Source organism: Meleagris gallopavo, chromosome 1 (assembly GCF_000146605.3).
Source record: "Meleagris gallopavo isolate NT-WF06-2002-E0010 breed Aviagen turkey brand Nicholas breeding stock chromosome 1, Turkey_5.1, whole genome shotgun sequence".
Taxonomy (NCBI): Eukaryota; Metazoa; Chordata; class Aves; order Galliformes; family Phasianidae; genus Meleagris; species Meleagris gallopavo.
The window spans coordinates 110,364,644-110,377,214 of record NC_015011.2 but is presented as its reverse complement, the minus strand read 5'-3'; the positions used below and the strand labels follow the sequence as shown (position 1 = coordinate 110,377,214).

Below are 12,571 nucleotides of genomic sequence, written 5' to 3'. Positions count from 1 at the left end.
GAGACAGCAAACCCGGACATTTCATCTTTTAATTGTGGTTTCAATAACATTTCCATTTGAGGATACATACACACTAGACAGGAACAGAACAGGCGAAATAGAATAGCACCAGGTGTCCGTAACAAGAACGTGACAGCGGAGCTGTTTGGCCCCCAACAAAATATCATTTTAATGCTGTACCATTTAGTACTTCAAGCTTAGGGGAATGGCAGCTGAAAAGCTGCTTGAAGGCTGGTCCAATGCAGAAACACTCGAAAACTATGTACCCACACTGAAACTCCTGAAGGAAACATTCCCTTCTCTCTCCCTTACATACTGTTACTCAGCCCTGCTCCTCGCTCGCCGCAGTGCTCCCCCTGAGCACCCCTCCATCTCTTCCCTGGGCCCCTGCAGGGTTGCCCAGAATTCGTATCCACACACAGGAAGCCTCCAAACATCACACACCTGCTGCAAACACGTGGCAACCTGACCTCCAAAGACAGAGCTGCTTCCTTCCATTTAAGAGGAAAAGACACACCCAAGACACAATACTAAAACAGCAAAATTGGTCATTAATCTCAACAGGAACTACTTTTCCTGAAGTATTCATACACTGATACACTGTCTTTATTACATTTACACAGAACCTTCGTTGAGGGAAGCGATTACACCACTTATCACTCAATACAGATGTGATCCTGTCCACTTTCAACCCATTATTTGAGACCTTTGCACAGTCCCTGGATACTGCTGCTTCCACCAAATCTTACAGGTTTGCTTTGTGCAACAATTGTTCCTGAAAAACTCTCCTGGGGCTGTCAGGCCTTCCAGAGCCAGAAAGGACCCTTTTTTCTTCCCCCCAACTTGCCTGCAGCAAGAGGAAAGCTAAGGAAGAGCAGAAAAACATCCTGAGCTACAAGTGAAATAGATAGATCAAGAATGATTGGGTAGCAATTAGAGAGAAGACCAAAACATTAGCCACCACTCAATATACACTGAGGTACGTTAACATCTGCCATAAAGTTTAACACCTGAAATTACTAATCACAGCCACTATTTTACCTGCCTTTCAATACTTAGTCAAATATTAAGCTCTTATTGAGTACACAGAAGTCCTGTGAAGTCACTGAAACTACCTGATTGCATCTCAGGTGAAAGCATCCCAGTTCTCATGACTTTTTCCACTGAAGTATTCAAGGGAAAGAGCCACAGAGGAACCTGAGCAGTCATTGTCAGCTGTGCAATATGGACAATAACCTAGACTAACACTTTTCTTTCCTACACTATCTCATGCAGACAACTTTTCCGTAAATAGAACAGTATGTTTAACATAAGGCATACAGACATAGGAGGCCACTAAAAAGCACAAATGCGTATTTCCCTTTATGAAGTACAAATCCAGTTTCATTAAGTGCTATAAAAGTGATCCTAAAACATGTTATTGGAAATTATGTTTTTAAAAAGCTTTTGTTATCAATGCTTGTTTACCAAGATGTTTACAGAATTTACATTTTTGTCCTCAAAGTAGATTTAAAAAAAAACAAAAATCTCATTTCCAGAGAGATGTTGTTTACTACAAACCTTACTATAGTTTACTGAGCTGGTGCTTTGACAGGCACGTCGTCTGTCTCTTCCTATACGAGCCACTGTTTTAATGATCCGTAAAACAGCAAAATTCCAAAGGCAGATTTCTCAGGAAGTTGTAAACATTTTTCTAAGACTTATTGGCAATAAACAAAGTGACCTTTAGTCCTTTAGGATTTCAATTTCTCTGCCAAATTGGAATTTTGGAAGCTGTGGAATCTATTTCCAAATTAATATTCAGGAGCAGTTTGGAAGCTTGTCTCTGAGGAGGAGTCAAAATCTATTTCCAAACCAGACTCATCAGAATTCGGGAGAAAATTAGGATAGGAGTTTAAGTCTGACTCCTCCTTTGTCTTAGGAGAAGCATGTTTCATAACCGAGTCCATGTAGCATGAAGATTCCCAGAGCCAGGTTTCAATATCCGCAGAAGAATGAGGCATTTTAAGATGACAGTATGAAGAATGAAATTCCACAGCAGATGGAGCAGTCTGACATTTTCTTAGTGGTGCGTAATTGTCTTTCCTGTTTAAGAAAGAATGACAAAAAAAAAGATAAAAATCAATAGCATTTAAATGATGTCTCTATTACTACTCAGATTTCTTACAGGGAATCTTCATAACAAAGAACACTATAGGGAAAAGGTTAATTCTAGATGTATTTAATGAGTTAGGACACAACAACAGGAAAAAGATCTTAAAACAACCTTATCTAGAAGAAAAGCATCCTATCATTATGTGATGTCCTCAGAAGTATATATAAAATTGTTACAAGTCACCACACTGTTCTAATATGTTTAGAAGGGGAGACCCAATTGGTGTGGTACCACTCGAACAGTTTTGATCTCCCCTAGCTACCCACTCATGACTCACAGCAATTACTGGACAGTAACAAGCACGGTCTCAACATTCACCAGGAAAGACAGTTTCTTTCCCTAAAAGTTCTCTCTCATCCCTTGCAGTGCCTTTAGGGAAACAAAAGAAAAAAAAACACCATTCACTCTCCTCTAAACAAACTGCCCATACATATGCTTCAACATCAGTTTCTATACTTGAATTTCAGGTGCACTAGAAGATACCATCCCAGCTGGTGAAGCTCCCAGAAGAATGCCTAAACTGCTCAAGTTTTCATGAGATTTAAGTCTGATTGCAAAAGAGAAGCTAGATCTGAAGACATAGGAGGAAGAAGGGAAAAAACAATGGGATTATTTCTTTTTAGAAAAGCAGCAGTAAGTTCTTGATGGATAGTCAAACACAGTACAAGCCCACAAAGAGTCACCTATAGAATATAGTGCAGGATTCTACATACACAGCCTCCGGACCTAGCCATCTGAAGGGGCAATCCATTTAAAGAAAGGCTTCAGAAAACTTCAAAGTTTAACAGTGTAAATGATTCTGTGGGTAGTGATCATTGCTGTGCTTTAACCCAGTAGGCATACAAGTACTACACAGTCACTAGCTGTGAGTGGTTGAAAGAAAATGGAGAGATAAATGCATGAGAGCTTATGTATTGAGATTAACACAGTTTACCAGGTCAAGCAAAAGCTACAAGCCAACCAAAACAAAGGATTCATTCACTACTTTCCATCAGCAGGCAGATGTTCAGCTATTTGTAGCACATCACACATCCTGATCTGTTAAGTTTAGATTTCTGCCTTCTCAATCCAAATCTTAGGAGAGTTCATTTTTATAGCCATTTGGACTTCAGAGACAGCCTGCAAACACCAGCTCTACTCTGACATGGCTGCACAACTCACTGTTACAGCAACAAATCTATTTTAAATGGAAAATGTGGGCTGTCATCTTATTTTGTAGAAGTTGTTCAAGATCCCTGCGCAAACACTAAGCTCCTCAGCAAAAGGTGAAACAAATGGCAGTCTTAGATTCATACCAGGGCAAGTTGTCACTGATTCCTGCATATACACAGCACTAAGAAGACTAACAGAAGCATTAAGTCTGGAAGGTTAAATCCCATACCAGTTTGATAGGAGAAGCATAATGTATCTAGTTACAACTGGGTTACAGAAGAGGTCTCTTCCATGGAAACAGAGGGTTTTTATTTCTCTATATGGAAATAGAGAAATAGTATAACTCTACCAATAGGTAACACCCGTCATCTGCAACACACAGCAGTCACTGATGAACTACAAAGAACTCCATACAGTATACTTAACAAATAAGAGTCAGAAGCAATAAGAACCATTTAATGCTACTCTTGAGAAAATTATCAAATCCTTTTAAGAGGGAAACTTATTAGTATTTGAAGCTCTGTTAAGAGAGAGCTTTTAAAAATACATAATTTGCATGCAGCAGCACACCAGTTTACCTGGATGTACAGAACAGCCTCTTTTTTGCCTGGGAATAAACTGTACCAGCAATCTGAAGAAGTTGTTCTTGCATCCATCGAACATCAGCAGGCATGTCAGGAAACCAGTTTACTAACCTACAACCAAAATACACAAGTTAGTTTGTAAAGAGAGCTCACGTTATGTTCCTACATAATGCATCCAACAAAACAGCTTGGAGAGAACAACAGCCGTGTTAACTCCCTCATCAGTATCTCCAGATCTTCACAACCTCTTTAGAATTCCATCTAATTCACTCATCTCTTCTCAACAACCTAAAGAAAAGAGCAGCACATATCACTAGGTCTCTGATCTATGCTGAGCATCTGACCAGCATATGCATTCTACCAAATTCTAGGTAGACTACAAAAAATTCCTCTTTCAGCCCTCTGTGTAGTAGGAACTTCCTGGTGAGTTTAAATGTTACATGGGAAACAAGAACAAAAGAAAAGCACAATGGAAGAACAATGAAGGCAGACATAGAATAATGTTACAAATGTTTTTTGCCTTTTCCCCTTAAGATGCTCCTAACAAGTCATTTACACTGGAGGAGGGGGAGAGGGGAAAAACCTCACGTAAGTCTGTTGATTGCCTCTCATTTGAGAAACATGGCACTTCTGCATCATTTTAAGTGGCACAGGGAAATATTTTACTGGAGTTCTACCTGGATCTGTTTACAGAACATATGATTTCTTCTAGTATTTTCAAAGTAAGGTAAAAGCATGTGTAGTGCAAATATTAGAATTCAATTAAGCAACACAACAGTTTAGGGTGCATGGAGTATAGTTCCTTCTTTGCAAGAGTCAGAAAACCTTTAAAATCAGCACTGTTTCAAGAGAACAACCCTCAGTAAACCTAAGCAAGTCCAATAAGAAAGTTCATTTGGCAAAGAAGCTCTTAGATTTCATTCCTGACTTCAGGAAGAAGCAAAAGCACAGAACTCCAGATGGAGTTCAAATACCACTGCAGAATACAGAAATAGTACTGAATAACCTGCCCAATCACAGGATTAAGGGTGCTTCTTTTGAGGAATTAAAAGACAGCTTTTAGCAGTAAATTCATTATTTAGACTTTTTCTTAGCAGGATTATTTATATAGATTGTAGAGGCTTTAGGAGGATGCACCTTATGTAGGTAAAAATAACTCTTTGGACAGTTTACATTTGAATTACAGAGTACCAGAGTATCTATAAAACTGAATAAGCATTCAATTGTACTCAAGTGCAATTACCAAGTGGTTCATGAAAACTTTCTTACCGTAAAGCAGCAGAATAAGCAGACTCCACAGGTAATGTATATGGTAGCATCAGATAGGATATCACCCGCATTGGGAAGAGTTTAGAGAACTGAGCATAGAATCCATTTGGTTCTTTACAAGCTTCCTGAAGCGCTTAAGAGTAATTGTGTTTGAGAAAGATGTTAGACTGTTTGGAAACTGTTCAATTATTTCACTCAAGTTTTGGTAATCTTCAGTCAGTATGATCAAGTATTACTGAATAAGGCTCAGATAGAAACTGGAAGAAGCAATCTCAAGGCACTTCTGATAAGTACTCTCAATGCTATTTTAAAATATGGGAAGCACTGGTTAATAGCACAAATAAAAAGACATTACTCAGAACTGTTAAGCAGTAAATTTAAGTATTAACTTCTTATGAGATGTAAGTATTTTTGGAGATGTGAACCTTATGTATTTCAGACAGCATTCTTGCCTTGTCTGAAACTGTGGAACTTTAAGAAGTTTAAATTCTAGAGTTCCACATGTTCCAGTTTTTATATACAGCTTTCAGAAGTTTCACACTTCATATTTTATTCTCCTAAGTCACTAAGACTACAAATTTCAGATCTTGAAAATACTGATCAGCATCCACAACAAAATTTTGGTAACAATTATAGACTAAGAAATATCAGAAGTGCTCCTGGTCTATTAAAACCTTGTTAAGACAACAGGAAAACCAGGCAATTAGAAATCTACTGAAGTATGATAATAAAAATAAGACAGGGGTAACCAGTGTTTGAATTTGAAGTTTAACTTTATTGTTAAATATACATTTACAAAGATACTGTAGACTTACAAACTAAATTCAAAACTACATGAGAATTTAATTCATGTCTCCACAAAGTGACTCCTTTGCCCTGTTTCAGTCTTATTCTTGTAGCTAAATCAAGATACACATTTCCATTTTCTACATACTTTGAGAACATTTCTGAGTTCAGCTGATCTCTGATGTCATAGGGAGTAATACAATTAAATAAAATAGCTTTTGTAAATTGTAAGATTAGAGTAAGGTTGAGGGGTAAGATGGAAAAATCACTATTTGCCATTTAAAGTTACAGAACACAGTCTGAAGAATGTACCTTTACGAAGCCTAGGAGGTAAACTCTCAAATATGCTCTTCTCCAGAGGCCACGGATTTTGCTTCAGCTGGTCACCAAGAACTTCCACCTGTGAAGTTTCTACTCTGTTGTTTTCAGACATATTTTTTGTCTTCATATAGCCAATGTGTTGTGCAGCTTCATGAGGATTTGTTTTTGTGAAGGACAAGCTGACATAAATTGAGTCATTGAGAATACCTGGAAGAGTCAAGAGCTTCCACTTAGGCTCAATTCACAGGTCTTCAGAGTACCTGTACTTTGTTTATCATTACAGGAGGTCTTATCCTGAAGGAACATTACCTACCTAATGTCAAATACACTTGTTCTTATAAGCATACAAAGATTTATTCATCATTATGCCTACTCTTGTAGGGATTTAGATCTTACTTTAAAAGAAATTCTAAAGCAAATGAAAAAAGTGAACAATTAATTGAAACTGAATCTGAAACATAGTCATTTGCCAAAGTAGTTTTCCAGCAGCAAAGCAAATAGTTTAGACAAGATGAGGAAAACTGACTTATTTTCATTTGAAAGAAAACATCTACAATGCATCAGACTAGAATGGGAAATCTGACACAGAAGGTATCGTAAGAATACTTTGAGGTGCTGTCACAAGGTACAAAAGGAAGGAGGCTAAATATTAAGATACATTCAAAGTAAACTAAACTAAATTAGCATTTGTAGCTGATAAGTGTCAAAAGTATATACAAAAGACTTTAGCAGAGAAGTTATGTGTATCAAAGTGTTCTGGATGGGGAAAAAAAAATAGGAGCTCCTATAGTTGAAACAGCTTAACGAGAAAGTAGATGCATAACTAAAGAGTTTGGAAAGGCTGTGGTAAAAACAGAAGTATCACATCAGTAGTATGAGAATGAGGACAAATAGTGCAATGCATAGGAGATGTGAGAAGACTCCACAAAAGACCTGCAAGCAATCTCAGATACAGCATCAGATGGAAGCGTGCACACAAAAAACTCATAGGTGCAGTACATGAACACAGCCTATCTTAGCATGGGCAGCCCCAAGCTATAGGCATATTTGTGTCTGCAAAAAGTTGTGCTTTTAATTATCTTGCAAAGGATCTAAAGTGGGACTCCCTTAAAAATTATTTAACAATATTACTAGAAATTAAGCTCTTAAGCAGAACTGGGATGTTCTTGAACATGAAGAAATTGTTTCAAGGAAGCAGGAATAATGTGTGCTTAGAGAATAAGCAACAAGCACATCAAGCTACAACTACATTACAGCACATTAGCTGGCACTAACTCTAATAGTACAAAGATCATAATTTCCATTCCTATCATCTGACCCAGGATTATTTGCTTCTGCACCCAAAGAGTATGAGGATAGCATCTCATACATACAGTTATCTCATGCTAAATAGTAAATGATTGTTTTTAACTTGTCTGTCTCAAATTTGAGCAAGGAGTGAGATTCATAATTATTTTACTTTGATTCAGGAGAAAGAGAAGATCTTTCAGTTATTCCTAAACTGGTCTGGATCCCAGTAACTGCTACATTGTAAGACTACTCATAAAGTCTTTTATGATATACACAAAGGATTTATCCATTACTTATTTAATACTATTGTTAGACAGTTCCCAGTTCTGGACTGTAATGTTTTTCCTATAAATTTACTTGGACAGTACAAGAGAGGAAATAAGAAGATGCAAATTGCACAAGAGCATAGTCTACTCCTATCCTTTGGTATTAAGGCAAAAGAAACTGATATAGTTTTCCTAGAATTATGAGTAGAATTCTTTGATAGTTTCACTAAACGATACAAGTACCGATTTAATACAAGAATGTTGAAAACTCTAAAGTGCAGTTTTTGTGTGACAACTACCTCAGACAAGTAGTTAAAACTGTATGATTTCTACCAGCTGAAATTGAGAATGAGACTATAAGTTATGAAACCCCTTGATCCCCCCCTCAACCCTTTCTAAAGAAATAACACCAACAAAAACCACACAGGTTAACAACATATCACCAATAATTATCCACAAGAGTAACATACCATTCTCTTTCAAGAATTTAAAAGCATCTGAATATCCTTGCTCACAGATCTCTCCTAGTACCTGTAAGCAGAGGGTAAACAAGTCAGCCAAATAACCAAATAAAAGTAATTCAAAATTCAGATCAAGAGTCTATAAAATAAAAAGCCACTTACAACTATCTTTCACCCTTGTTAGTGTAAAATTCTTACAGTTGCCATAATCCTATAGATTCAGGTTAATAAGCCTACTGTGTGACACACACAGCCACACATACGACTGCTTATCTGTCATCTCCAACAGATGCGCTGAATCATTCAGTAAAAAGGACAGCATTCTAATGGCTTAGAAGAACTTCCTCTCATTTCATGTCTTTAGCATAATGTCAGAAGCAAGTAACAAAGCAACAGGGTGGCTTGGTAGAATACATCAATTCCCCTCTTCCCTCCCCGTGCTTCCCCATTCCCAGAACTACAAGAGGTCAGCTGTGCAATTCTCATGTTCCAGCTCAAACTCAGCCTTCCACATTCAGCAGATGCAACACCAGCTCACCTACTAATGTGCACAGTAGTCCTGGACAAAAGAAAAAAATTAACATATACATAAGTAGAATTTAATGTTTTTCTTTTTCAAAGTGGTTAAAAGAAAAAGCATCTACAGCGATCAAAACATTACTTCTCTGTAGTGTATCCCATGTCAACTGGCAGACTGTTTTCAATTTTTTTTCAGCTTCAGCAACTGCAATTCTAGTGATTTCCCTCATCAAGTCTGCAATTAAATGCTTAGCAAGACTAATATCTAATGTAAATAGTTTAGAACTTCTGCAAAGTTCCAAAGAAGCTGGTTAACAGGTAAACATGAAAGGACTCTAAACTGACAGTTATTAATTTACCAGTGTGGATTTTATGATAGAATCCTGTGGTAATTCCTAAAGAAATAGAGCAAGACAACGCCAATTTATGTCAGAATAACTAAAAAAAAAACAAAAAACAAAACAAAAAAAAAAAAACAACACCTACTAGCACAGACTATGAATAATGCAAATAAGAAGTGTCACGAGAAAACTTTATATGACCAGATAAAGTGCTGAGATTCCCAGAGCTTTGTGCAAAAGCAAAGCTTTTATACAGAAAAACGTTTTGCTAAAAAATACATGAAGGCAGTGACTTACCTTAGGCTCTGGTGGAAAGAGTGCTTGCGTTAAACGATAAAGGTTCCCCAAACTGAGCTGAATGCTGGTGTTAGTCACATTCATTTCATGAAAGTTGGCAGAATTCCCCTTTGGACAGATATCACACTCCCCAGCAAAAGGTGAAACGGTGATGGTATTCTTAGATTCATACTGAGGCAAGTTGTCACTGATTCCTCCATCCACATAGCGCTGCAAAGATTAAAAGTAAAAAGAACACTGACATTTTCTAGCTAGCAGATTTCCCATGTAGGAATTAAGTAGCATTTACAACTAACAGAACGGTCTCTGCTATGCTCCCAGACTAAACATTTTGAATAGCATGCTTTATCCTGTAGTTCCACAGAAAATCTGAGTGTTCTATTTGGGATTTCTTCGGTATGTTTAAGAAAGAGCAAATCCATTTTAAGGATGATAATCCCACACAACGTGCTCTAAAGTAACTGGCACAATTGTCTCCTCTTCCTCAAAGAACTGCACTAACCTAAGAGGTACCACGGTGCTTCTGTAGAAAGAACAGAAGAGAATAGCTCTACACTTCAAAGTTTTAGGTTCCTCACTATTAAAACATTCTGTTTAAAATGAGTTGCTTTTAAGTGCTCTTGCAACTAGAATTTGCAATCAAAGGATGATAAATATTCAGACATTACAAAATTGCAAATAAAAGTGAAACAAAGCTTTGCACACAAGTTTAGAAGTTTCCCAAGTTGTACTTTTTTGTGTGTTCAGCTGCCCATGACCACAGTTTTAATGGATCATCATCTCAAATGTTTCAGGATCCAAGAACTGAAAAGTTCTACACTGAGGTAACAGATCTGCAATGCAGCAGCTGCAAAACTTAACCAGTCACTCACAGTAGCCTTCTCTCCAGCGGGGCCATTTTTTGACAGATATTCTAACAGCATCAAAAGATCACCTCCTTACCAACTTTGCTATTCCACTGGCTCCATTTTCCTCCTTCCTAACCAGGCGTCAGACAGAACCTGTGGGTCCTTTTATAAAACGGAAAGGCAAGGTGGTTTTGAGCAGGAGCAATCTGCTCAAAGCAATTTAATATGGATTGATGCTTGCTCCCCAAGCACTGTGAGAAACAAATTAGGAATGAGGAAAAGGACAGCTCAGAGCAATTTATTCAACATACTCTTCTAGAGAAGCCTGTCCCTACCTGTCAGCTTTCTTGGACACTCTTTAGACCCAGCAGTAAGCAGCTGCTGACAAACTTCCTACAGGCATATAATGCAATCACCAAACCCTTTGTGGAATCATCATAAGATGTCTGGCCAAGAAGGAAATGCACAGCCACAGAATGCAGCCTTCTCATTAAATTATTCAGACGTAGAAGCACATGCCTAAATTATTTGGTTTTCAGTGGGTTTTTTTTTTTGGGGGGGGGGGGGGCAATGGCAACTATTGTTGTCATTGTTTTGTTGGTTGTTTTTTTTATTATTATTATTATTTTGGGGTTTTTTTTTTTTGCTTTTTGTTTGCAGTTTCTGCCTACCTGATCCCCTTAACATGTTTTGAATCTAAACCATGGATATGATTGAAAGGTATAAAACAAAAACCAAACAAAATACAACAACAAGCATCAACCCAACATGCTTCACAACTGGCAGTTAGGTAAAAAGATGACCTCTACTTAGATCCCTTTTTTCCCCAGCAAGTGAAAGACTGGTAGATCTCAATCACTCACTTTGCTAAGTGCACACTAGCCTAGCTTGTGCCTTGTCACAACGTAACTGTCTCTTACTAAAGACAAAAGGGAGAAAAGAAGGCAGAAAGAAACTTCATGTTGGGGAAGGACCTCAAATCCAACAGAAACCAGCCTCCTGCAGTTCTACCAGTTAGAGAATAGCTAGCCTAGGACTGAGGTTGTTTTATATTACGAAGTCCTTCAGCAAACCTGCTTCTTCTGCTGACGCTGTCAAATGGAACGCAACATAGTCTGGAAGGGTAATGCTCTGAAAATACTCCAAACTTCAGTTGTTGCAGCATATGCACACAGGCAAAGAGCTGTTCATATTGCTAGTATTGCACACTTATTAAACATTTCCCACAAGTCTCTGTATTATGTGCAGGAAGCACCAAGCCACTAAATGGCAAGAATCTACAAAGTTTAAATATTGGACATTCTACAGTATTTAAGTCCTACAGGAGTAGGATAATATTCTTACCAAGTTACAACATGTCTCCTAAGTATTAAAATGATACCAAAGTCATCACAAATAACAAAAGGATAAGGTCCCTCCCCTCTCCCTTTCCTCAAAATAAGGCCAAATAAAGCATCACTTGTGCATGTTTGTACTCTGAATGAGGTCTTTTAAAATAACATTGTTGTCTGGTGACAAGGACTGAAGAGCCAGATAATCCTGGATCCACCTAAACCTTGGATTCAGTCCAACGTCCTGTTTTCATAACACCTTTAATCTGGAGGAGTTTAAAAAGACATACAAGGTTTAGAAGTACAGATAAAGAAAAGTCCCCATACAGTTCTAATCACTTTTGCTTTAATTTAAGCATTTCCTGGCTATCCTTGACCTTTACGTACTTACAGATAGCCTCAAGAACAGACTGTAATCAACACTTTTAAGGATTTTTTTTTTTTAAATGTTCTTTCTTTTTTCATGCATTCCTCCCCTCTCCTTGTTTAAAGGAAATGAGATTTGGAAGGAAAGAAAACACAACTTAGTAAAAAACTCAGGATAGCCATGAAGTATCAAGAGATTGTGTAACCATGAGATTATATGCATTAATGGAAACAGACAAGCAACTTGTAACAAACATATAGGTACAGTACTAAGTGCTTTGATGAGAGGATTTTTTATACTATTATAACAAAAAAGAATATACACTTTCTTCTTTTATTTTCAGAAGATCTAAAAATAGTTCCAGCTGTTAACAGAGACTTACCACACCTCTAAATGATGGTGGAATTAGGCCACAATAAATTGGGACAAATGAACTACAGATCAATGCCTGTGGGAAAATGAGATTATATATAAATTAAACAGTAACTGCTCTGTTACTGAAATTATCATTTATATTTATCTCTTCAGGTGCTAACAAAGCCAACTGAACAAGCAACAAAATAAAAAACTCTTACATAATTACA

General features: G+C 37.4%; 2 protein-coding genes across 2 annotated transcripts in view; both read right to left on the bottom strand.

The window, feature by feature from the left end:
- Nucleotides 1-11: 11 nt before the first annotated feature.
- On the bottom strand, nucleotides 12-12,462 carry LOC109370509 (patatin-like phospholipase domain-containing protein 2; the record flags this gene model as incomplete). Its single annotated transcript, XM_019621557.2, has 7 exons — nucleotides 12-2,085; nucleotides 3,886-4,002; nucleotides 5,161-5,293; nucleotides 6,259-6,474; nucleotides 8,294-8,354; nucleotides 9,442-9,651; nucleotides 12,370-12,462. Coding segments are annotated over 7 exons (1,122 nt in total), but the record flags the coding sequence as incomplete, so codon positions are not given.
- Nucleotides 12,463-12,511: 49 nt separating this feature from the next.
- The window catches only part of PARVB (parvin beta), a 24,626-nt gene continuing 24,566 nt past the window's right edge, over nucleotides 12,512-12,571 (bottom strand). The window contains exon 10 of the mRNA XM_019612004.2: nucleotides 12,512-12,531. Coding sequence (XP_019467549.1) covers nucleotides 12,512-12,531 — 20 coding nt within the window. The remainder of the gene's footprint in view (nucleotides 12,532-12,571) is intronic.